Source organism: Stigmatopora argus, chromosome 8, assembly GCF_051989625.1.
Source record: "Stigmatopora argus isolate UIUO_Sarg chromosome 8, RoL_Sarg_1.0, whole genome shotgun sequence".
Taxonomy (NCBI): domain Eukaryota; kingdom Metazoa; phylum Chordata; class Actinopteri; order Syngnathiformes; family Syngnathidae; genus Stigmatopora; species Stigmatopora argus.
Genome location: NC_135394.1, coordinates 2,612,918 through 2,640,489, shown reverse-complemented (window position 1 = coordinate 2,640,489; position 27,572 = coordinate 2,612,918). Strand labels below are relative to the sequence as shown.

At 37.9% G+C, this 27,572-nt stretch overlaps 1 protein-coding gene across 3 annotated transcripts in view; it reads right to left on the bottom strand.

Moving 5' to 3' along the window:
- Window positions 1-366: 366 nt before the first annotated feature.
- Window positions 367-27,572, bottom strand: part of LOC144078605 (ephrin type-B receptor 1-like) — a 60,325-nt gene continuing 33,119 nt past the window's right edge. For 2 of the 3 annotated variants that reach the window (XM_077606816.1, XM_077606817.1), the window contains 13 exons: window positions 26,344-26,419; window positions 25,011-25,135; window positions 21,122-21,287; window positions 20,728-20,833; window positions 19,185-19,246; window positions 17,683-17,880; window positions 13,222-13,469; window positions 9,656-9,723; window positions 9,071-9,218; window positions 7,351-7,500; window positions 2,968-3,164; window positions 2,721-2,879; window positions 367-1,190 (listed from right to left, as the gene is read on the bottom strand). In XM_077606816.1, coding sequence (XP_077462942.1) covers window positions 1,079-1,190; window positions 2,721-2,879; window positions 2,968-3,164; window positions 7,351-7,500; window positions 9,071-9,218; window positions 9,656-9,723; window positions 13,222-13,469; window positions 17,683-17,880; window positions 19,185-19,246; window positions 20,728-20,833; window positions 21,122-21,287; window positions 25,011-25,135; window positions 26,344-26,419 — 1,815 coding nt within the window. In that variant the 3' untranslated portion in view covers window positions 367-1,078. Of the gene's footprint in view, window positions 1,191-2,720; window positions 2,880-2,967; window positions 3,165-7,175; window positions 7,285-7,350; window positions 7,501-9,070; window positions 9,219-9,655; window positions 9,724-13,221; window positions 13,470-17,682; window positions 17,881-19,184; window positions 19,247-20,727; window positions 20,834-21,121; window positions 21,288-25,010; window positions 25,136-26,343; window positions 26,420-27,572 lie in introns of those variants that run through there. The other variant, XR_013301259.1, reaches the window with a different exon arrangement.

Here is a 27,572-nt window from a genome sequence, read left to right as displayed (position 1 = left end):
ATGATCTTCTCATGGGATCACTGGATGTACCAAGAACATATGAAAAATGTTTGTTAATGCACTGTACTTTGGAAATTAGTTTCCTCAAAATTTAAAAGAAGCAATTTTTGAACAACAGCAATCACAATCACAGTCATCAAACAAATTAGCAGATAGGAAATAAACACCTTATAATATGTACAGTCTCTTCAATATGAAGATAATATCATCACAGTCTCACTTAACCATGGGTTCTCTGAGTTGTCACACAGACAATGACAGTGTTTTGAAATATCTTTTCTTTTCTTTCTTTTTTTTCACAAGAATGACTTCATTGGTTTTAGGACAGTTTTTGTTGACACATTATAGTGTTATTATTGTGAGTGGTTAGCGCATCAGCCTCACAGCTCTGGGGTCCTGGGTTCCAATTCAGGTCAGGTCCACCTGTGTGGAGTTTGCATGTTCTCCCTGGGCCAGCGTGGGTTTCCTCTGGGTACTCCGGTTTACTCCCACATTCCACTAACATGGATGATTGGACACTAAATTTCCCCAGGTATGGGTATGAGTGTGTATGGTTGTGCGATTGGCTGGCCACCGAATCAGGGTGTCCCATGCCTCTTTCCCGGAGTCAGCTGGGATAGGCTCCAGCACCCCCGCGACCCAAATGAGGATGAAGCGGTTCAGAAAATGAGATGAGGGGAGATGAGCCATTATAGTGTCAAAAATGTTTTCTTGTCCAATTCAATATGTCCATATGTTGAGCGCCCAAGATTGACCATCAGCCAAAATGTCCTTGAATCAAACCGTTGGTAAAGACTGCCTTTTTGACGGATGGATAAAAATAGGCTTACATGAACATAGTCCATTAGGTCAGAGTAGATCAGGTCCTGTGAAAAGCAGATACCTGGCATTTTTTACCCCTTAAAGAGCATGCTGACCTTGCATTGGCTATTGCAAATGTGCATTTAATCACTTCTGAGGCATTAAGTAGGAACAGTGAATGGTGAGAAGAAGGATGGGGTGTATCCACATGTGAAAAATTAGAGCACATTTGTATTTGTCTCAACACTTTAAAAACCAACCAATGTGAATGTGATGATCATACAGATTCAGTAGGAGACTGATCATCGATGTGATGCCCCATTGATTGGACACTTGTAAGGATTTTCTTCTGGTGTCCAGCTAGAGACACGCCGATCCTCTGGAGGTCTCTGACAAAACACAGAATTAAACGCATAAGACTTATGTCACAATGTCAGAGTATTTAATATATATGTATATGTATGCAGTGGTACTTGGTTCTTTGGTCGCCCGGAAGGTTATTGATAATTACCATTTAAATCGTTGCTCAAATTCCCTAAATACAAACTGTGAATTATTATTTAGTCATACTTAATGCCCTATTAATTATTAGGCCAAAGAAAAGCTCCAAATTTCCCGTACTTTTATTGTTTTTTGTTGGAGAACTTGTTAAGACCCTGACTGACGTACCTTCCTAAGGGGACAACTCATGTACATACAAACTCATACACTCACACGTCGGCTCAGTGAAACTGCTCAGGGCCATTGTTGGCTTTTATTGATGCGTAGACCGTGTTGTTTTACCTTGTTTTTTTCGCCGGTCTTTTGGTCGCCCGTTGTTTGGGTCTGAGCGACCAAAAGACCGGCGACCAAAAGACGGCGACCAAAAGACCGGCGACCAATCGACCGCACACGGTATGCAGTATATATTAATTTGATGACAGGTATTTTTTTTCCTTTTCACATGCGGTTTGGCACATGCCAAATCCTTTTTCTATATTTCTTCTGTTATTTATTAATTTTAGGCCTGCAGGTGCAGACTACACACATCATTCCCAGTTCTATTGCCCATCACCCGTCATTAGCCCAACCACTGAATCAGCTCCACAGTATCAAAGCAAAATGTACTGCAGCAGTAGTCGATTTTCTTCAAAAGAGAAGAAACTGTAAGTGAATAGACCATAATGCTATTCGTTATATCATAAGCACAGTAAACAAAAGTTGAATGGATTAGTGAGGCGTTTGCAATTGGGGTTGTCAGTTTGCTTTACATTTACATTGTAGACTATGTACTGTCAGATGATAAACATATTAGTAAATAATGTTATATTACTGATAGGGACAATAATAACAATTGAATTAAAATGAATGTTTTTATTGTTTTATTTATTCAAGCATAATGAGATTTAAAGCTGCATGCTGTTGAAAACTTTTTTGCTTTTAAATGGTTCGTTGAAGAGGACATATTTATGGACATTAGGAGAGTGTCAAGGTGGGAGGGGGTGTAATCTTAAATAATTAAAAATGAATTATATTTTTCTTTTTTAATTGTTGTGATTAGAAAAACTGTCTAAAACTGATAAACAGTATATCAATCCAACAGTCAGATTGTATCTGATTCCAGCTTTTAATACTAACAGCAACACTTTAAGTAAAAGCAAATAAATGAAATATGATTCTAGCACTACTGGAAACAAAATAAGTAATCATGTTGAAAATAGAGCCATTCATCTAGTCTCATAGCAGTTTGCAGAATGATAACAGAAGGGAACAGGGATGGATGCTTGGAAGCAGCCAGGGGGAAAGCTCTGAATGGCAGACAGATGCACTCTAGGACAAGCCAGCAGCCCCCTTGCCAGATCTCCAACTAACAAGATGCACACTTGGCATAGGAACAGTGGGAGACGTGTGCAGAAAGAGCCAGAAGAGAGACGACATACTCTGCAGTGAGTTGAGTGATGAGTGGCAAGGAGGTAAAGCCTGATCGCAGGAAGGAGTCTCTGTATTGGGTCATTTTAAGTGCAGCCAGCCAGTCCTCCACAGAGTTCAATCGGCTCAGATCTGGAGCACCACGATCTAACAAAGGCTGATGGGAAGGGCTGGTGGGGAAGAAATGTGAAGGTACAATAAAAGACAATTTGAAAGCAATAGGAAATGTGTCATACTTCCATTTTAATTTCTTCTCACCCTAGCGCAACATTGTTGGTGCCGGCTTTGAGCGATGCAGGATTTCGGATCATTTTATCCAACATGTTGACAACATCGGGGAACTTGGGTCGAGCGTTCCTGTCTTTTTGCCAGCAGTGCAACATCAGTTGATGGAGAACAGTTGGACAGTCCATGGGCGCTGGCAGCCGGAAGTTCTGCTCAATGGCATTTATCACCTAGAAAATAGGGATGTAATTCATTCGTCAATTGTACTGTTCATCCTCACAAGTATCCTAGAGGCGCTGGAGTCTATCCCAGCCAACAATAAGCAGGTAGCGGGGTACACACTAAGATGATTGCCAGCCAATCACAGAGCACAATGAGACAAACATACGTTCACGCTCAAACTCAAGGGACATTTTTTTGAGCGTTTGATCAGGCCACCAGTCATGTTTGTGTTTGTTCAGTTTGTGGCAATATAGGAGGAAATAGGACCACCCAGAGAGGTTCAAAGAGAACATGCAAACTCCACATAGCAAGCCCAGAGCCCAGGAGCCCATGTTCTCAAAACTGTGAGGCAGAATTTTCCATCTTCTCATTTGACGTGCAGCATAGAGCAGTACCTTTTAAAGTAGTTAAATTGCGGCTACCACGTTGGTGTGTGTTAAGGGGGAAAATAAAATACAGTGGTTCCTCCAATTATGAATGCTTCTACATACAAAATGTTCAGCTTACAAGAAGCATCAATGGGAAAAAATGTCCCAAGATGTCTGCAAATGAAAATATCCTTGCATTTCTTATTCATTTCATTTTCTTAACAAATAATTCAAAAGATGGTATATATTTTCTATTTGTTTGCATACACAGTTCATAAAAAAATGGTAGTGTTATCATTTTTAAAGGGTTTATGGGTAGTATTAAAGATCGAGCAACAAATATACAATATACAATATGTCTACTTCTATTTAAATGTTAAATCTTCCCTCAGTGAAAAAATATCATGGTAATATTTGAGGAAAAAGAAAACTTAGAAAAAAGGAACTACAAATAACAGCCAAATTCTTGTGATGTAAACACATTTAAATTTCACATTCTGGTACGTACAATGTAGAGGAGTTCCTCAACTGCTGTTTGTCAGCTGCTTATCAAACGATTGTTAGATTCTCAATGTATTTATTTGGTTACTGCCAGAACATGTTCACTTCCAAAAGCAATGCATCACAAAACACTGTGCCTTCTTCCAATTAAAAAATACATTTATATATATATATATATATATATATTGCTTTCTAAGCGCCAGCATGCACTTTGTGTGTGTGTATATATATATATATATATATATATATATATATATATATATATATATATATATATATATATATATATATATATATATATATATATTTATATATATATACAAAGTGCATGCTAGCGCTTAGAAAGCAATTTTGATGGATGAGCTGTTTCCAAAAGAATGGATCATCTCGTTGATGCACTGGGTGTAAACAAGGCTCAGGGAGCTCTTAGTCAAAGAGTTAAAGTTGGATTCACTTTGATTGACTTATTTTTAACACTTGACCGTTTTACTCAACCCCAGCACCAGGACTCATTGCAATCCAAAGGAGGGGACATTAACTCACACAGTGTTACGATAACACAAATACTCCAAGGAAAAATGATAAAACTAAAATTTTAACTCTTGCGGATCCCTATTATAAGATACTTGTTGGTCTCTGGAATTCTTGCTTGAGTTTGTGGTTATGTGTGTGAGTAAATTGTCACTAAATTGTAATCAATATGATGCTTTGAAAATCAATTTAGGCATTTTCTATAGTGTTTGTCATCATGGGTGAGCTGGAGTGTGCAACAGATGTCTTTGGATGAAAGGAGTTGAGCAAACTCGATTGTTATCCAGTCAGGTAGAGTCTTGATATAATACATTTTCCCTACTAGAACTTCATGCCAGCACGATTTGCAATACCAAAGGAGATAAGGATATTTATCTATAAGCAGCAATGGCACCATGCTGCCATCTTTGACATTAAGTATGACCCTTTGATTTCATTAAAGGTAGATGCTTTTGAATACAATACCAAGCATCTGCAAAAATATATGATTTTGGAATGTAGTCTCATTTTTGAAACATCCTTGACCTGGAAAACCATGTTTCATCTCCGCCTACTTTGCCTCTCAGTTGAGCCTCTTTGAGAGCATTTGCATTTCAGCGTAGCGTTACATTCCATGCCTTTAAAATTCAGAAGTGAAAAGGCTTGAAATCATACTTCATGTCTTTTTTTCTTTCCACTTCAATGTTAAGTTGTAAGCTGGTGTCAATGTACTTGGAAGAACCCTGCATGGCACGCTGAGGGAATGACACGCTGCTCTGACTGAAAATGCTGCAGCGGGTATTTGCGAGCGGTATAAACTCTACTTGACCCTGACAGATTTTTTAATGCTTTGAGCTGACAATAAAAATCTAAGAATTTCTGTCAAGGTTTAGGTGCAGGTGTATTGAGACATCACAAGTCTTCGGATTCATGATTAATTCATGTCGAATATAGCACATACCTGCGATATCCCCACTGACAATTTCAATTTGAAACTTTCGTTTTTGTTTTAATACTTTGGAGTGTGTGAGCTGGATATACTGTATGAGTGGCTTCCAGGCTGTATGTGAGTAGTGCAGCTATGCATGAGCTTCATGCATACTTAATAACCCACCAGACCCTCATTAGCAGCAGTGCTACCACATCCTTTCCTCATCATTATACAGTGCCTTTGCAATTATATAAAACGCCTCTATCGTTATCCTTTCTCTGTCACGTCTGGACTGGGTTGGCTGCCTAAAGTACCCCTAGGTAGCTGGAAGAGGTGAGTTTGCTTGGTTGTTGTTAGTGCTGGACGATAAGATGATATACAGTTTATCTCAAAATGACTCTTTGTCTTGTAAATACCATAAATGTGGATATAGTATAAAAATACAATACTATACTCAACTCTACAGTGACTATATTTCTCAAGTCAATAACATACCTGTCAACCTTGGCTAATTGCTGCTCTTATAAATAATTGGAATTCCCCTTATTTAGCAATAAAAAACGTACACACAATTACTCACATATGGTGCACATACAGGTCTAAAATTTTCTCCAAAGTGGACGGCTTTCTGACGCGCTATATTTATATTGTGAAAAGGTGGTCGGGAGAGAATGCGTATCATGTTTAAAGCATGACAATACTATTAGCAGTCAGCAATGATGTTTTCTTCTGCTACCAGTGACCGAGACGATCCGTATTAGAGCCGAAACGGGTAAAACGAGATCGGTTTTACATAAAATGCCAAAAAGTTATTATAAGGCATACATTTGAAATGATCAAAAACATAAAATACGCAATAATGCATAACAACAATATGCCCTATATAGCAGCATAACTGTGGTGTGATAAAACATCATAAAACACAAAAAGATGGTGCCCAAAAGAAGAATTACTGAAAAATGAAAACAAACTCGGTGCTGTTACTTTGGGGAAGAATCAGCAATGAACAAAGACAATCATTGTTTTCCTTCCTTTTCCATTAATTTTTCATCCATCCAATTTTTGTATTTTTATACCCCTTATCCTCACAAGGGTCACGGGGGGTGCTGAAGCCCATCCCAGCTAACTATGGGCACCAGGCACCGGACAACCTAAATTGGTTGCCAGCCAATTACCGGGCACAAGGAAACTTACAATCATTCATGCACACAGTCATAAATAGGGGCAATTGAGAGTGTTCAACCAGCCTACCATGCATGTTTTTGGAATGTAAATGGAAACCGGAGTACCTGGAGAAAAACCACGCAAGCCCAGGCAGAACATGCAAACTTCACGTAGTGAGGACAGACCTGGGATCAAAGCCATGACTCCAGAACTGTGAGGCCAACGTGCTAACAACTCAGCTTAATAACACGTGAGAGGTAACTTGGGCAACTAATATATGCAGTAATGTGCCATGTTTTGGGATATATTTTCATCATCAAAATATTGTTGAAATGTTGTAGGTGATTAGTAAGATTTCCTTTTTATCATTTCAGCTTATCCTCTCTATCAAAAAAAAGTTTGACAAACTTTAACAATTTATCCAAACAGTGAAATAGGAAAAAAAAAAGACACTAGATGGCAATCACAGCTGGAAAGCAATGTTCTGGTGCCTTCTGTTAAAAGTTATGTGTCGTTTAAATTGATGTCCTAGTTTGTGTGTTTACCAGACATGCAGGCGCCGTGCTGTGAGGGACAGCAAAGGAAAACACAAACACACACTCACAAGCCAACACACATCTTGAGTGCAGATCAAGTGTGATGTGAAGTCACCAACTAGAAGTGAGAAAACATAATCATGGTTCTTTCTAATGTTTACAGGCTTGCATGTTACGTACTTACATCTTGATTACTCATATCCCAGTAAGGCCTTTCTCCATATGACATCACCTCCCAGGTGACAATCCCATAGCTCCAAACATCTGAGGCTGATGTGAACTTCCTATAGGCGATTGCTTCTGGGGCTGTCCACCGTACTGGGATTTTTCCACCCTGACAGAGAGACAAAAGTATAGATTAATGATGACAAAGGCGATAGACTAGACAGTAATGATAACACCTACAGACAAAAATGAGCTAAGGATACAAGTTTCCATTGTATCCACCATCACATTTTAAATGTAAAGAAATATGTTGACAAACTGGCAAGGTACCCATTAAAAGAAATAATTAAATTACAATTAGCACTAAAAAGAATGCAATCATTTTAATTGGCGGGAGCTCTTTGCCGTGATATTCTGACTAGACCGCTTACCTGCCCACTACTCCTGGACAAAAAATGACATGAAAAATGAGTTATGGGCCTTAAATTTCAAGTTTTAAGAGAAAGCCAGTAACAAATACCAAAATATTATAATTCTGAATGCACAATCTTATAACAATCTTTCAGCTACCTCACATCCTAATTTACGGGAAGATTTCAAGTGTTACCAGCGTGACTAGTTTAAAGAGATGACACTATACAGTATGTACTAATATTATTTATATTATTTACTATTTACTATTATTTGTTATTTAATTATTTTAATTACACTTAATCTTGTAATGTAAATTTCATGTTCTTGCTATTAATGTGTCAATTTAGTGTCAAACGCATGGCAATGGGCAAACCGGGGGACTGCACAGGGCACAATTTATTTGGGGCAAACGAGGGCTCAACCTCAATTTGTGTTTATAGTTTCACATCACTAATATTGTACATTAAAAAGTGAAATAAACAAATAACAGTCATAGTTTCCTCGCAAAATAATAAATATTTACTAGTTTGATGTCCCCTTTATACCTTTATGCTTTTAACTTGTGATGATAATAAACAAAATGCAACACTTTTTTCATGGATTGTAAGTGTTCTGTGTAAAAATGGTTTCAGTTTGTTTTGGTATGGTAATCAATAGTTCAGAAACTGAGTTTATTTGTAAAATTTTCCTTTATCAATATTTCTGGAATTTTCTGTTCTGGAACATCAACTAAATAAACATAAATAACATGACTTTAACAGTTAATCATCTTTTGGAACTAAATGTGCTACCTGTATTCAAAACAATTATACTTATGTTCAACTTATCGTCCCTCCTGTTCCCTATCTGAAAGGCCACCAATATTTTGGTGTCCCTTAAATAGGAGGAACCGAAAATATCTCGTTTAAATTTTGCATATCAGATACTAGGTATTTTGTTATTATTCATAGATAGTTTCATAATTGATCTAACATAAATGTACTAATGATTTTACAGCTTGGTCTTTGGAAAAATATTCTTACCCATACTGGCAAAATTGTATACTTATACAATATGGCTAAATAATGGTTGCTACCTGAAGCAACCACAACCTATTTTATTTAGCATGTCAAAAATGATCATAATGAACAACCCTCATTCAGCTATAAAATAGTCACCTGACTGTCATCACACTTTCACAGTCACCGTTGTTTTGACAGTTTCTTATTATCAGATATAAAAAAATGACTACATGAAGTTCAGTGACATTTTAAGGATGGCGGGCAACAAAAAACTCATTGTTCAGTCATGAATGTATCCTGTGTGTAGGTATTTGTTGTGCTCACCAGTGAGCTGGTGTAAGTGGGATCAGAAGTATCCTCCTCCAGGTAACGAGATAAGCCAAAGTCCGACACCTTACATACCAAGTTACTGTTAACCAGGATGTTTCGAGCAGCTAGATCTCTATGAACGTAACTCATCTCTGCCAGGTACCTGCAACAAACATGATCAGTTACTGGATGTCAACATGTATTATCTCATGCCAGCTACTTGTACCACTACTTGCGTTATGAAATTTGTGTTTCTGCCTTGTCTTTGCCTGAAATATGGTTTATTGCTTGATAACATGTACATATTGGATTTTTATCCTAGCAGGCATTGTGTGTGTTTATGTGAATGATCTACAGTGCAGTGAAAATTATGATTGTGGTTTTTTTTTGTAGATCCACACCACTTCGGTGCTGATGTGTGTCTGAGCACTAAAAAACTCAAGAATGTATCTGCGATGACCATGTAAACAAGATAATTGCTTTGATTACATAGAACTCTAATTTGAAATAACAGAAACATTTTAAAACAGCAAAACAGCATTTTCCATATTAATAATGTATAAATTTCTCTACTGCAGAACTGAGTGTTTGTGTGTATACCTCATTCCAGATGCGATGCCTCTTAGCATACCAACTAGCTGGATCACTGGAAACTGCCCATCATTTTGCTGCAAGAACACGAAGCACGAAAAGAGTATTTTTTAGTTATGCATATTTTGTTCTGACACATTTCAGAGATTCCACCAAAGAACGTTTTTACAGTATGGAACGTATAATGTTTAACAAATGCATTTGAGCGCTCTGGGTACAAAAATAATCAATGAATGACTTGTAATAATACGCAGTGATGGAAAACGTACCCATGTTTTAAAGAAGCCTCATTTAATGTAATATAATTGTATACAGAATGCACACAAAGTCAGTCTCCCTAACAAACTTTAATTATCGTATTTTACACGATATTTTATTGTATTTTATCTATATGGTACACCTGATTATAAAGTGCGCTTTCAATGAATGGCCTATCTTAAAATTTGGTTCTTATATAAAGCGCACCGGATTATAAGACGCTGTAGTAGTGGTGGTAGGGTATTATGTTATTCATCCACTAGATGAAGCTGGAGTAGTAGTAATACTAGTAGTTAGTAGTGGTTGGGAGTTGTTTCATACATCAACTAGATGGAGCTATGCTAAAGGGAAGTTATACAGTGATTAACAAATATTGATCTATATTAGACCTGGGCGATAAGACAAAAATTGGGCAGAAGATGAGATGAGATGAGATAACCAGAAAAACTACCATTCACGTAAATATATAACAACAACAATCTGGAGTACCCAGAGAAACCCCAACCAGGTAGAACATGACAACTCTATATAGGATAGCTGGAGCCTGGGTTAGAACCCTTGATCGCATAACTGTGAGGCATTGGGCTAACCAGCCTTCCTTCCACTTGCTCTTCAGACGTATTCTATTGTGAACTGTTATCACAAACTGGACGTCTGTAGAATTCATTCATTTTCTGACCAGCTTTATCCTCATTTGGGTCGCGGGGGATGCTGGAGCCTATTTCAACCGACATCCTGAATCAGTTGCCAGCCGATCGCAGGGCATGAGGAGACAGACAACCATTCACTCACACACTCATAGCTAGGGGCAATTTAGAGTGTCCAATCAGCCTATAATGCATGTCTTTGGAATATGGGAGGAAACCGGAGTACCCGGAGAAAACTCACAAAGGTCAGAAAATAGAAACTCCACACAGGTGGACCGACCTGGACTTGAACCCAGGACCCCAGGCTTGGGAGGCCGAAGTGCTAACCACTCAAGCCGCCCTCGTCTGAAGAATAAGAAACAAAATAATCCTAACCTATCTTTCTCATTTATTTTCTCTATTCAGTGTAACAGACTGTCTGCAATATTTTTTTTTCCTGCAGTATGTTACTGCAGGATTTAGAAAATCTAGGATTTTTATCTAGGAAACATAGTGCCTAACTTCAGTTTTGATGGACTACAAAGTGATGGTAGCAATATATTCCATATTATGTATGTTTGTGTTGGTCTTCCAATTTAATGTGCACGCGATGCTGCATCCTTAATCCTCTGTCTTTACACATGCATACATATGCAAGCAAGAACATGCGAACACACATTAGAGCAGTGGTTCTTAACTTTGTTGGAGCATGCCGAACCTCACCAGTTTCATATGCGCATTCACCGAACCCTACTTTAGTGCAAAATAAAATGTCTTTTTTTCCTCAAAATTCAAGATATATAAATTCCCCGCAGCACTGATTGGCCAAGCAATGTCACGTGATCATCTGCAGCCAGTGATGGTTAAGAGGGGCATGTTATCGTGTACAGACATGATGAGTCGTTCTGTCTTGACTTACAGGGCAGAGGCTCCACCGAACCCCTGAGACCGACTCACCGAACCCCCAGGTTCGATCAAATCCAGGTTAAGAACCACCGCATTAGAGTACAGTAATAAAGCCGCTAATTCCTCCGGAATTTACGGAGTTTACCCGGACATGTAACGCAAACTCCGGACAACCCCCATAAAATCCAGAAAAAAAAAAAAATGTCACTTAATTTTTTTTAAGCAACCATTTTGAAAAAGTACCAGATTTCCAATTTAAATGCCGTGAAATTCACACCATCACTACGGCTTCTGCATCCTACTTCCGCACAACATGCATGTTCGACTTCAGCGTGACACGTGGTGGAATTACTGACTGTAAAACGCACATAGAAGGACCCAAACACAAAGATAAACTTATTTTCATTATGCTGTACTTTTTCAATAGTTTGCAAAAACACAATATTTCAATTAATGTAAAAAACATGATTATAACAGATTTAAATCGTCCTACGCTATTTTCTTTATTTATCTATGTTGATTTTGCGTGAATCGTATTCACTCCAGAAAAACTCGGGAAATGGGACAAGGGTACTCCTGAAATGGGGTCGACGGAGGTTGGCAGCTCTGAGTACATGAGTAAATGATCATATGACCACACCACCAGTGATCTCATTGTGTAGTTTCGTGTGTATGCGTTGGAGTGAGTCTCCGAACCCAAGACTGTGCGTATGACAGCAAGAGTCAAAACAGGTCAAAATGAACATCAAAAAGTTTGCCTCTGTTTTTAGCAATGCATAGAAAGGGGCTCATACGGAAGGTCTAACAGACAGATGGCGTGCTGCCAGGACAGAGAGAAAGGTTCACAAGACAAAAGGTAGAAGGGGGAAAGGGAAAAAGAGGTGGTTTTTCCTTTTTGTCTTTGCTGAGCCGTTGCCTGTGCCCATCTGCTTGTCAAGGGGAATGTATTTCTTTGTGCCTTTCATCTCTTTATTATTTCATCCAGAATTTTTTTTATAACCCAACCCATTGATTTGCGACAATATTTTTACCCAAGGGCTAGTTCAGGCACACACCTAGACATTTACATACATACATACATATACATATATATATATATATATATATATATATATATATATATATACATACATATATATATATATATACATACATACATACATATATATATATATATATATATATATATATATATATATATATATATATATAGATATAATTGGCTGGCAACCAATTCAGTGCACGAGGAAACGGACAACCATTCACGCTCACAGTCATACCTGTCATTGCTCGCTCAGGGCGCCGCCATTTTACCTGGAGATGACAAACTAGACCGCTACGGACACATTTCCTGGTTGTACTGCTCACGTGACTTTCTTTTTGAATTTGTCTACGTGCAGGCAACACCCTTCAGGAACGTGCAATCCAGCAGACGATCCTTTCGATTCATACAGTATCTCAGAAATACCACGTGCGATGATTTTTCTTAAGACTTTCCCTTCAAAGTAACACATTTGTACTCCCAATAAAAACCATGATAATGGAAGTGAAAATTGTGAATCAGGGGCGTCTTATATGAGAGAAATTGTAAAATTCAACAATTTTAAGGCCATTTTAAGGGTACGGCTGAAAGGTGGCTAATATGCGAGAAAATACGGTACATTAAGGACATATATGCATGTATGTATGTATGGACGTACATACCTATGACCTGACAAAGTATTTATGTAATCACTTTAACGGGTGCTTTTACCAAAAGCTAAATAAGAATATAAAGGTACTTACCCTGAGAAATGAGTCAAGAGCTCCATTCTCCATGAATTCTGTGATGATCATTGTAGGCCTGCTCTTGGTAACCACTCCTTCCAATCTAATGATGTTTGGTTGGTCAAACTGGCCCATGATTGAGGCCTCAGACAGAAAGTCCCGCCGCTGCCTCTCAGAGTAGCCCACCTTTAGTGTCTTAATGGCAACCGGAAATTCTCTTTTCCCCAAAGGCTTCAGGCGACCTTTGTACACTTCCCCAAACTCACCTGTAAGAGAAACCATGAATCTGCTCAAGTGGACCATCCAAACCTTTTTCATGCAATGGAATACAGCTTACATTGTTGGTTTCTTTCTATTTATGAGGATCCTACGCTGTGCTTTTGGATTGTAGCTAAAATCTGGAGTGTGACTTTTCTTTGCTCGATCACATACTGTCTACCCAAGGGATGTTTGGATGTGTACTATAATGTCATCTTTTTGTACTAGTAGTGTATAAGTACTTAATGCCGAATGATTGTTTCACTTAAAGTAAACTCTTTACATTTGAAAAAGATAGATCTCATCTAATCACACAGTGGCGTGGCTCAGGTCAGTTTAGCTTAAATATTTAGACTGCATGGGTCAAAATCTATGACTTCACGATTTTACAAGTATCTAGGTTCTTTAACTGGTAACTTTTGGTAAGATGTATAGATAACAATGTGAATGCAAGGTGAAGCAGAACCATGCATAGTTTTCTGATCTTGGTCTAGACCAGAACACTAAACAAACCAAATTGACCATAGTCACATTTCCTAAAGTCCAAGTGACTCTAAAGAGTCATTATTCAAATTGATGGGCATAGCCCACAATGACAAGATTTTGCATCATTTCTGATTTGTATTGTAGGAAAAAAAGAAACATTACTATGCTAATCTGAATAAAACTAGAAGCAATTGCTCATGGGAATGAACATGGGCAAACACAGATGTTTATTGTTTTTGTGAATGTTTTGGAAAAATAATCTCTTACTTGAGTTGATATCTGGGGACAACATGTCAATGCTGTCAATTTTCAAAGAATCTATCACTCCATAGCTGAAACACTGTTCCAGGCTAGGGGGACTGCATCTTACAACAGCACTGAAGTTGATTTAACTATTCCGTAAGGATTTTATTTTAAAGTCAGGTTTTTTACCTTTCTTATGATTCCAGTTTGAGGTCAGGGTATGTATGGTTCATGGTGAATTTTAGCAGCAAAAATATGACTTAAATTGAATTGAAATTTACAACTGATTTATTTTTTTATTTTCTGTATAGCTTATTCCAACAAGGATTGTGGGTAAATTCTCAACATTTTATAATTGGGTATGAATCCAAAGGTGGCAATTCGAAAATGAATGTGAAATTTGTAAATAGTTGTAAAGGTCAACAATGGATTTTCAAACCCAATTTCTTATGAAGTTTAAGTTTACTGCAAATTAGCAGGCTCACACAAGAGGAAGTAATTAAACATCTCTATCTTGTATTCAAAATGAACTTAATTTTTGGACCCCAGGAAAGAGAAATAAAGACATTTTTTAATTCATTCATTCATCTTCCGTACTGCATCGTTGTAAAGGTTGCTGGTTAGCCTCACAGTTCGATCCCAGGTCCTGTGTAGAATTTGCATGTTCTCCCCGGGCTTACGTGGGTTTTCTCCGGGTACTCCGGTTTTCTCCCACATTCCAAAAACATGCAGAGCAGGCTGGTTGAATACTCTAAATTGCCCCTAGCTATGAGTGTGAGCGCGAGTGGTTGTCCGTCTCCTCATGTCCTGCGATTGGCTTTCCACCAATTCAGGGTATCCCCCGCCTGATGCCCAAAGTCAGCTGGGATAGGCTCCAGCACCTGACCCTTGTGAGGATAAGCAGTTCAGAAAATGAATGTATGAATGAATTATGTGAATTGGATGACAAGCTGTCACAATGCGATCAGGGCATCCCCTCTCAATGCTCATTAAAAAGCACTGTCACCCCTATAAGTCTGCTGTAAATTGTGTAGAGAAAAGAATGGGAAGAAGGAAAGATGAGGGATATACATGGGGGCATATTTTACCAGAAAGCTTGGATTAAAAAGAAAATATATATGGACTCTGGAAAGACGAAATGAAACACACAGAGGTGTTTGCTATAGATGGAGTGGAGATTATTAGGTCAAAGTGAAACCGTTTTATCAAGAGGAAAGAGAGTGTGTCATAAAGGATCATTTTATGTCCTCGGGGTTGTATTATGTTCCCCCATCTTTCGCCTACAACTGATAACTTGTTCATCTTTTCCTGTCCTGCTTTTCTTATTTTAGCATATCACATAAATTAAAACAATGTGGAATGTTTTTAAAGGCTCTTTGAATACAGGAATGTTTAAAAGAGATTCAGAAAATACGGAGAAGTATTTCTCCTGTCAAATCATACAAACACAACCATCTCATTTTATGTTGCACTGACATGCGGCTGAGGTAACGAAAACCTCATCCCAAGAGAAATTAAAACAACAAAATTAATGATTGGGCTCGAGAATAGCCCAGCTGACCTTGGTACATCCTCTCTGTATTGTGGTTCATAATATGCTTAATGATCATCATTTTCCTTCAGTTTGTGCATTGCGAGATTTGCAACTTTTGCACACTTAGAATCGGTCATATGCCCTATGCCACACCCTATATTTCTCACGCAAAAATTTAACTTGAAAATTGTCATGAAAAAAAAGAAATAAAGTTGCCTTAAAGCGTTACATTTTTGTGCCTAAATCACAGTTCTGTGATCAATCCTAGGCTCGTGTTGAGTTTGGATCCTCTCCATATCACAAAAAGTAGGGTTACTAAACACTCCAAATCATCCCTGTGTATGACTGTATCCGTTACTGGTTGTTCTTCATCTTGTGCCCTGCGATTGGCTGGCAACCAATTCAAGGTGTATCCCGCCTACTGTCCACAGTTAGTTGTGCCGGCCCCAGACCACACAAATGTTTTGCCCATTCCTGACAATCGCTGTGTCAGATTACACGACGTTGTGTCAAGATGTCACCAAGTTTCGGACAACTTGTCACATTAAAAGACCAGAGCCTGCAGGGTGCATGACCTGACATCTGAGGTTGCCGGGAGACAGGACAAGGAGTTGTCAATGAGTCATGGCTACGAAGGTACTTTGGATCATATAGTGATGTTTCGTGCTGTGGTTGTCTCAACACTCAGCATAAACAAGAAGTACATTTGGTTTCAATGATTATTTTGTCTGTGTGGGGTGGAACAACACAACTGTACGTCCGGTCCGCATGAAACATGTAGATGAAGAATGACAATATGTGAGAGTGTGCCTCTTTTAAAATGATGTAACATACTATAATATCTTTTCATTCAATCATACCATGTTTGTGATAATAATTTAACATTTTCATTTTAGGAAGACAAATAAAGTTGCTTTTGTCTAGGGGCTGCAAATGAAAAATATCCCTTAGGATAGTTTTGGCATGTTAACAGTAATCTTTATTACTTTATTTCTTATTGTTCATAATTTAACACAGCAGGACAAGAGGAATATAATTTTGGTATCCTAGTTGCTAGTTCCATTTGTTTAAGTTTCACATTGTGCTTGTGACAGCTAAAATTTAAAAGTACAATTCTGTGCTGCACATCAAACGCAATTTTATATTGTGATAGCTGCATTGACATAACTTGTTATATTTCTGTGTATGTCTCAGCATAAATGAACAAACCTTTGTCAACTTCAAAGCACACAAAATAATTGGCTTATTTTGGCCTCACGCACACTGATATACAAAATGAATTAAGTTAGTCTAGTCAAATCTCCTATTTTAAGTGACAAGCTGTCTCATGGAAAAAGCACCAAATTTTTTTATTTTCGAAAATGGTGGGGAAAATGTACGATAGATCTGTAAAATAAGGACTATGTAATCAGTAATGCCAATTATAAATAAGCTGCAAAAAAAGGAGAAACAACCGATCCAATATTCAGTCTTGGTATCTGCGCCCGATGCGGCACTTTTTGGAGAAACGTAAAGTATCGGATTTGGTCACAAGATCGGGTCCGATGTATTGTGGAGATTTTCAATACTATTGTGCTTTTTGGCACCTGTAAATCGAAACACTAGGCAAATATGTCCACTGAGTGGGGGTACTCCTTTTATAAACTAACGGCAGTAACATAACATCCTGTAATATCATAAACCAAGCAAACAAACATTGATTTATCTTTTACTAATTACCAAATATTTTGCATTATATTTATTGGTCTAAAATATGGGAATCGGATCGGTGTAGGCAAGTATCTTGAGAAAAATCTGATTGTTTCAGAAGTCAAGAAGATAATATCAGAACAACCATCAGTATAGTAAGAGTAGTGTATGCCCCAGCAACCGCAATCTAAAGAAAAGTTGGGCCACCACCACAGCGATGAATGAATGAATGAATGAATGAATGAATTTTGTTACTAATAAATGCTTACCTGAGCCAAGTACCTCTTCCATCTTGACACATGATGGGTCAATTTCCTTAGCAAATTCTCGAACAGCCTCATTGGGGTCTTCATAGGTGAAAGGGTCAATGTATATCTTGACTCCTGTTGAACTGTGACCATCAGAGAGAGTGGGGAAGGTCACCGTCGGGGTAGGACCAGTAAACATATCTGTTCTCAGAGTTACCTCTGATAAAAGAGAAAGCATAAGCACAACTTCATAATCAAAAAGTACATTACACGTGAAACGATAGGAAAGACTGTAGGTGTTGACAAATACTAAACTAGAATTGCTTGGAGTGTTTTGAAGGTCATGTCACATATATCTTAAAAATGCTAGGATCTATTTTGTTAAAGTAATGCATAATGTGTTTCCTCTAACATTTTGAGACATAAATTGCTGTCACATGATAACTGTTACTCTCAGTAAGATTTGGCACTTTGAAAAAGTATTTCATCCACCCGCTGTCTTCCAGCTGATAATATTCGATAAGATCTATTTCAGGAATCTTAAGCATAGTTAAATGGTTTTGTCTTAGCTTTGTGTTTTGGGTCATCATCTTGTTGGAAGAGCCTTGGCCTACAGCGGCAACCCAAGATTTTTGGACACATTTAGTACTCCAGATTTGCAGGATTGTTTTAAGATTTAATTTTACGCTGTACCGATTCAACAGACCCTACACCGAAGCAGCCCAAGAAATAACAAAAGTGTCTCCTGTTTCCCAGGAAGTACATTGCACACGGCAGAAGCAAAAGTGTTTGTACCCTTCCAATGAATAAAAAAAACAGGACGGAGATTCCAAACACAGCTAAAAACCTCCACTAATGGCTAACAACAAATAAGAACAAAACATGACACCTTTTTGAAGTGGCATTGTATGAGTTCTGACCTAATTCTGATGAAACAAGTAGACATAAAGACAGCCTTAAGATTTGAGAATTTGAGTAGTCTGCTTAAAACATTTTTAGGTGGGTGGGAGGATGGGAGCCAGGGGAATTGTCTTGTATTTTTAATTGATGGACCTGAAATAAAATGTAAAGACAATAAATAAGTAAATTTATAAAATAGTCCCATATTAACTATATCACTGAAGTGTCAGTCATTGGAAGTAATTTTCTGGGTTCCAGCTTGGAGAAAAATTTACTCTGGTTTTTGCGGTTAATGATTTCTAATGTCAAAAAGTCACTTTGAGTTACTAATTTTTAGATCTTGAATTTAAAATGAAATATTTTACATAACCTTTTGTGTGTAATTTTAGCCTATTTTATCCATGGATATCAAAATAATAAATACTTTTGGTCAATGGAATTGTGAAAAAAATCTAATACAATTTCATTGGTGTTAGAAACAGCAAAGCATTGAACAAAGTCTTCCTGGCATAGTGGAAGACTCGATTATTTTTTCTGACTTTCGTTTCTAACATTTATCAAATGAGTGTTTTACAAATATTTTTGGTTTTACTATTGTCTTTCATATAAACAAAGAATCATACCTCCCCCTGCATTGTATTGCTGGAGCTTGTCACCGTAAACACTCTCTTTTAATTGCCTGTTTCTGCAGGGGGAAAAAAGATGATTTTTGGAAAATGCAAAGTTAGGTGGAAAAACAATGCAAAAATACAAAGATTAAAAAGTCATCTTTTGTCACCTCAATTTGATGCAATCTTACAATAAATGGACAAAACAGAAAAAGTACAAAGCTTATCTGAAATTCATTATTTGGTGACGTAACCGGTACCCTTGGCTTTTGTGGATTTGAAAATGAGGGTACAGCTGAGGAAACAAACTAGACAGTATACTATATATTATGTTTATTATAGTGACTGAACATCACACAGACACCCTGTAATATTTGGCATACAATTGAGTGCTTGCAACTTCATATTACTGCAAGGTCATCTTATCAAAAGTACCTAGGACATTGTATATCTTAAAAGCTACTTAAAATTGTCTGTCTGCCATCTGTCCTTAAAAGTGTATCCCTGGATTCATCCATGAAGACAACGCCTCTTTAAGACGCTATCGAATGCAAGCATTCACTTATGATGACAGATTGGAGTCAGGTTAAGAAAAGCATACAAATGAGCTCCCCTAAGATGGTTTCGGACAGTTTGTGCAGAAGTTCTTTGGTTATATTAACAGATTGTTTCAGCAGCTAACCAAGTATTTGGTCTCAAACAATTTTGGATGTGAGTACACTGAATGGGGAGCACCTGACTGGTGTGGTTACACATGGTCTGCTGTTGTACGGCTGGTTGGATGTACTGCCAAATTCTCTATAACGCTTTTGGGCGATCAATACAAAGGCAACCCCTCTGGTTGACATCTCCTGCTGTCAGCATGCCATTTGCCTTCAAAACTTGCGACATCTGTGGCATTTTTTATGTGACACAACTGAACATTTCAGGTTTTATTGTGGCCAGTCTAAGGCATACCTGTGCAATAATTATACTGTCTAATCAGTATGTAAATGTTAAAATGGATTATTTCAGCTAAGGACAAATGCTCAGTCACTATTACAGAAATAGACAGATTTGCAAGCAATACTGGCATTTGAGAGAAATGGTTATTTTGTGTATATGGAAAATATTTAAGGTCTTTAAATTAATCTACTAATATAAAACGGGAGCAAAAAGAAAGTTTTGTGTTCATATTTTTGTTAAATGTATTTTACACCTAAACCTGAATTTGAGCTGAAGTTGGAGAATTTACAAAATTAGCCGTAGTTAGAAATAAACTAACATAGAAAATGGGTAGCTGTTAACTTTTCAGCCCATACCCATGGAATTTCAACAGACAATGTTAAAATTGGATGACCGTTTAGATGATTTACCATGAAAATACGGGAGTAAGGGGTTCATTCATTGTTGCCTGTGGTTTTAATTGACACTAACAATGTAAAGATTGTTGAACAAGTTGTGAATAACTCTTCAGTACGTTGGGTAGGCGAGCATCTTTAATGAGGAGAAACTGACTATTTTATGCATGCAGAAAACACTGACGACCTGCGTCTAAAAGCAGTTTTGTTTTTGTTACCTAGTACAAATGATGGCGATGGCTACCAGAGAGACAAAACACACCACACCGACTAAGGAGCCTGCAATCAGAGAGAGCTGTTGTCCTAGCTCTGATTTGAAATCATCTGCAAAATCATACAAGACAAATATTGTTGATTAATTGGTCAAAAGATGAATTGTTGAAACCCATAAAATGATACAAAAAAACAATTTTGGTTGACTGACCGACTCTAGTGTAAAGAGCATGGTAGATATTGTTTCAAAAGCCTATATTAATGTCAGGTATACATTTTTAAAATTATATTTCTAACATTTTCTAATCTAGCTACACCTGTCCTTCATTTGAATGTGCATGCAGCCTCCACTCCTACACACACCTCCACATCACTTCAGCCGCACATCCACACACTTACCATTAGTGAGTGTTTGGAAGAGCATCTGTTTGCTGTAGGCGCCATAACCAGCCACAGTACGGGCTCTCACCTGAACCACATAGTCAGTGCCTGGCTTCAGCCCTTCCAAAATCACATTGCGTGTCTCACTCTGGACTGCTGAGCTGTTTGACAATGATGGTTGAGACTGTAGGGAAAGTACAGAGGGATAACATGTCAGAGAAAAACTAATGACCGTCAGACAATCTTTCTCCATTCACAAGCTATGATTACCTGCATCTAGTGATTTTTTGTTTTGTTACACTTTGGGTACATTATGGTATGGACATATCTCCAAAGAACAGAGACAGAGTGAGATAAATTGGGAAATGGGAGTCTTAACTGTGAGTCACACCTGAACCACGCTTGCCTGCACACCAGACAGCTGTAGTTAATAACTTGGATTCAAATGACAGCACCTTCTCTTTGCACATATTATTTCTGCTACATTCTTCTGGAAGCTAGGCTCCATGACAAGTATTTCAAACAGACCGGTAGCCAAAGCAATTCATTAAGATAAGAAAGTAGAAGCGCTGACTTTATCCTGATGTGTATTCTGCATCTTGGTTTATTTCTAGTGAGGGAATCACATCTTTATGGGTCATTAGTCATCCATTCATTTTTCAAACCGCTTATCCTCAAAAGGGTCATGGGGTGGGCTGGAGCCTATCCCAGCTAACTATGGTCACCATGTGGTGAAAACTCTGAATTGGTGGCAAGCCAATCGCAGGGCACAAGGAAACGGACAACCTTTTGCGCTCAAACTCATAACTAGAGGCAATTTAGTTTTCAACCAGCATAACATGCATGTTTTTGGGATGCAAGGGGACACCGGAGTACCTGGAGAAAACCCACAGAAGGCCGGGGAGAACATGCAAACTCCACACAGTGAGGACCGACATGTGATCGAATCATTTGGTCTTGTTTACAACAACTGTCGGCACTATTTTATAACTCCAAGGTTACTTGGTTGAACCACAATCTTATCCTTTGTATTACTAGTAAAGGTAATCAGGTGGTGAAAAAAAATGAAGGAAACATGATGTCAGCATTTTTCATGAAAAATGGGGGAGAAAATTCTGATGTTTAGAATGAAGGAGGCCTTGAAGATGATGACAAATAATGTTCAGGAGGGAGACAAACACAATAATAAAATATAAGACTGTAAATTACGGAAAGTTAGGGGAAACTCGTTGAAGAAACTTTGATCTGTAACTGCATTTGGAATACAGTATATATATATATATATATATATATATTACTGCTCCCGACATTTTATTCTCAGGTTGATCTTTAAGTATTCTCTCTACAGTTAACATAATTGACCTAATAATCCAAATTATTCATGTGGGTACATAGCCAATATTGAAGGGTCTCAAATGCCGAAATAATAATGCACAACACGTTGATAATTAAAGCATGTGCTTGCTTATATGTATGTGTCTTTTGTGAGGAATTAAAAATGACAACATTGGAAGTGACAACAAAGTGTGCGGTTGGGGGGCTTTTCAGCTGCCACAGTGGGGAGGTTAGAGGGCCAACCCATCTGGGAAGGTCTGCGAGTCAGAGATAAGCAGAAAGGAAAAATCCTACTACCCTGTGCCATATTAAATTTGTGGAATTCAAACCTCGTTATCTGCAAGAGTGAGGGCAACAGATGAGGAAGTCAGGAGGGGTGACGAGGTGGAAATGAAGAAGTGGAAAAAAAGCAACATAGTTCCTCATCAGTAATGTATTTAGGGTTATTCTTACAGGAAAACAAAGTGAAATGACAAAGTGTAAGCTTTTCATCTGATGTTTTCCCAACCACTAACATGTTGTTGCTCTACAAGAGGAGAGATAACACAATTTCTGAGAGATGTTTCTATTATAATGTGGTCTATATCTTTTTCACACATTATAGTGTGCAGTTAAAGGGTCTCAAACATGCGGGCCTTGGACCAATTGAGCTCACTTCTTATCAAAGTTTAGTGTTTGTGTGACCTGTACATTGATCACAGTTCTTACTCTGGAAATGTTTTCTTTCTAAGTCAATTAGCTCATTGGTCGCTTGGTTGAAAAATCATTTCTAGGTGACACAAAAGGAACAAAAATGTATCTTTCCACACAGTCCCAATTATGTTTCGCAAAATATGCCTTTTAGTGAAAGATTGGAAAACAGCCCAGCCAATTTCAAATTGTAATGCTCAAATATTCAAACAGAAGACATAATTACTCATCAAGACATCAAAAGATAAGCGAAATACCAGCAAGCTTTGAGAGGGGAACCTTGGTGTTCTTAAGAACTGTTAATGTTTTGATCTAAGGATTTAGAAGGTTATATTAGCTGTGCGTTTAATAGCTGTAATTGGATCCTTTATTGTGGAATACAGGATGTGGCTAAAACGCAACCGGACTATAGCCCCACTTACTTTGAGACAAATTGAGTATTTAATGCACATTAATTGATTGCATTTGTTTTATAATCAACTGTATGAGTATTATTAAACATTTGCACTTTTTCCATTTTGCAGCACATCCTAATTATAGCCAGATACCAAAATGTATCGTGCTGCAAATCTTGAGAAAGCTAGGAAGGAGGCTCTTTGCAAAGATACCGAAGGAAGTCTAAAATCTGGAGCCTGGTTTGTAATTTGGATCGCATGTAAGTTATTGATGCAGTGAGACACAGACATGTTGGATTAAAAATAAGCATAGAAGAACCCTTTTTCAAATATATAAATGTACAGAACACGGTATGCATGCAGCTGGACCAAAGTTTGACTTTCATAGTGCAATATGGCACAGACACAGGTAGGTTTAGTTGTACAATGACATATTAATGTATTATCTTCATCATCTCGCAAGCATGATTCTTCGTAAAATGGCAATTCCTCTATTATTCATGGTAGGATTAAGAATCAGGATTCAGTGGGTAGATATATTTTTGGATGCAATCCCATCGATTCACGTTTTTATATTTTTCTCAGGGCTGAATAATTACCTAACATAATTGTGTTCTTTTGTTGCTTGTAGCTCTGAGATATCCACTAGAGGGCTAGCACACTCTCTGTGCGTTCTTACCATGTCTGTGGGTGTTGCTTCTAGGTTTGGAGTTAGCATTTGGAGGGCATTTGCACTCGTGTGTGCTCAACATGTCTTTAGGCTTTTCAAACATTTAGGGAGCAAGCCAGGCAGTCTTAGTTCATTTGAACTTGTTCTGGAAAAATGTAATCCAGTGAAACCATCCCATTATGAATGTAAACCCGAGCATGCATGTTTTAGGGATGTGTGAGGAAACCGGACTACCCGTAGAAAACCCACACAGGCACCAGAAGAACAGGCAAACGAAATAGAGGAAGGTCAGAACCCACTGGGGCTTGAACCCTCGATCTCAGAACTGTGAGGCGGACGTAATGTCTACTCAATTGCCTTGTTGCCACCTTGCATGATGTCATAGTACCCATTCGTTTTTTCTTTCGTTCGTTCGTTCATTCATTCACTGATTTTATAAACCGCTTATCCTCACAAAGGTCACACAACCATTGACGCCCACAATCCTACCTAGGTGCAATTCAGAGTTTTCAATCATCCTAACCTTCATGTTTTTTGGGGATGGGGGAGGAAACCGGAATAGTTATCTACCATTATCATCACATTATCCATCTACCAAAACATATGTTTTAGTTCAATGTATGTGTTGGACATGATGAGTGAAGAGTTGTTTCAAAAACGGTGCATGAAGATGAGGAAGTAGCAATAACGCTGCGGCTCCCACTGTCTTGATAACTGATGTGGCTGTGTTTGGTTTGCACATTTTATTGACTCTAACAGACTGCGGGCAATGAACAGTATGGAAAAGCATACAAACACATTAATCATCCAAATATACCTGATCATAGTATCGTATCTCATAGTCGAGGATTATACCATTGGGGTGTTCAGGAGGCGGCCACGACAATGAGAAACTGCGGCTTGTTGAGCTCACTTGGTGCATTATGGGAACCACTGAAGGAGCTGTTCAAAACGCACACAGGTGCACACAGTAAGCATTCTATCATATGAGAATTATGCAAACGTTTTATGATGTAATGGCATGTAGGATTATTTATAACCAAAGATGAAACGTGCTACCCCACCATGACTAAAAGCAAGAAGAATGGCTGGCTGTAATAGATTTTACACATTTTTTAAAAGCCGGTGGCTGTTGGCCAAAATCTATTGTGTATTTATGGTTGTGCTGCATAAATGTTTATGTTGGTTTTCATCTCATTTTGCTCATCATTACTCGGAGAAGTGAAGGAATGAGAAGAGCAATGGTAATACACATCTTAACAGTTATACATGCAAGAAAAAAAAAACATAAATCACTAATAAAATTAATTTTCTCATTTGATTAAGGTGAAAATATTAGAAGGGAGTACGAGCAAATGTTTTAGGTGCACACCATTAATCTATACTGTAATAACTGATTCAGGAGGACTGTTTCTCAGTCTCCGAAAAAGTTTGTCGAATCATCATGATTTGACAGCTAAACTGAAATTTTGGGTCATTTTGTATATCTGGGGTTACATTCCTTTTAAATACTCAGAAAAGCCACTACCTTGCCAGAAGTACAAAAGAAAGTCAATTGTGACAACTAAAACAGTCATGGAATGAGTGACATCTTGGCAGTAGATTTTAGTTCTATTCAAAAGGTGCAGAAGAAGGCAATCGATCATTTGTTGGAAGAGAATGACTAGCCTGGGATAAAGTTAATGAGATAATTACAGTGTTTTCCATGAGAAAAGAAAGGTTGGAATCACGAAGTGGGTGTTAAATTGTGAAATTTCACTGGAGTCGGCCAGAGTACTGATCGACCGGTAATTTAGCTGACTTTTTCGTCTGTAAAAAGTATTCCATCAGAAACTGAAAGAAAAGCAGAGCCAGTGGTTCAAGGCAAGAAAGTATAAATGTGAACTAACAAGAATATAGAGGCATAAAGGCTAACATAATGAAAGCTGCAGGAACAGAACAGTGAATATGGAACGTAGGAAGGAAGGCAGAGGGAAAGAGATGACAAGCTGAGAACATGTTTTATGAATTAAAAGGCTGCAGCTCAATTTCCTTTATCCCCCAAGCCAAGCCTCACTCGAATAATCCACATTGCCCCTGGGTACGATTACGTACAACCCACAGATGGCCGCACACACTAGTGTTTACTCGCACAATGATTTTGCACTCACCAGCTTGGTTGGTAGTAATGTTGATTGACACCTGCTGGGCGGGATAAGGGCTTTTGTTGGAGACGCCATTGACTGCCTGTAGAATCAAAGTATAATCAGTATTTCGGATTTAGAAACAAACCGTAGAAAACAAATAAATATTGAGATCGATTCTCACCTGGTGTGTGATTGTAAGTGTGAATGGTTGCCTGTGTCTATGTGTGCCCATTGACTGACTGGTGACCAGTCTAGGGTGGAGTTCACCTTTTGCCGTGTTGGGCTCCAGCAGCCACGATAATTGATGTTAAAAATAAATATATATATTCCATCTAGTGTGCAGTATTATTATTATTTTACAGTTTCACTCATTACTGATCATTTTTACTTGACGTGTAAGTAAAATATTGTACTGGATGTCAGCAGATTATGCAGATCTACCAAATCACAACTCCAGTGAGCATGATAATACAGGCCTTAAAAAGCATGCTTTTTATCCCTTACAGGCGGTCACTAATCTGTTCGCCGTCGCAGGCAGATTTGATCATCTGTGGACTAATTAAGCGGACAGTTTAGTTTTATCATTAGTGGTAATGAACTGTTTAGCTGACTCATTTTACCCAGTAAATATATGTGCTTGATATTAACATCAAATTCAGCTGATCCATCTTGGGTTATTACCAATATGCTTATTAAGTCCCTCAAAAACATTCTACTTAATCTTTTTTGCAGTCAGCATCAAATGATTAATTTCTCATTGTTTTGCCATTTCATTTGGTTAAATACTATTTATGTAGACGACAGTCCAGTGGAAGAGTGGTCAGCACATCCTACTATAGTTGTGAGATCGAGTGTTCAATTCATGGTGCGTTCTCACCTTTTTTCAACTAGTTTCCCCTAAATTTCCCTATTATACAGTCTTACATTTTGCACTTTTTTTCTTCCCCCTGAACACTATTTGTCATCATCTTCACGGCCTCCTTCATTCTAGCAGGATTTTCTGTCCCATTTTTAATGAAAAATGCTGCTATCATGTTTCCTTCATTTTTTCATCCCGAGATTAACGTTTACTAGTAATAGAAAAGATAGAATTCGGGTTCAATCAAGTTGCCGTGGAGTTATAAAATAGTGTCAACAGATGTTATCAACAAGACAGAATGAATCAATCACATGTCGGTCCTCACTGAGTGAAGTTTGCATGAAGTTGACAAAATGTGCAAAAGTAGTATAGTATCTAATCCTAAAGTATGAGC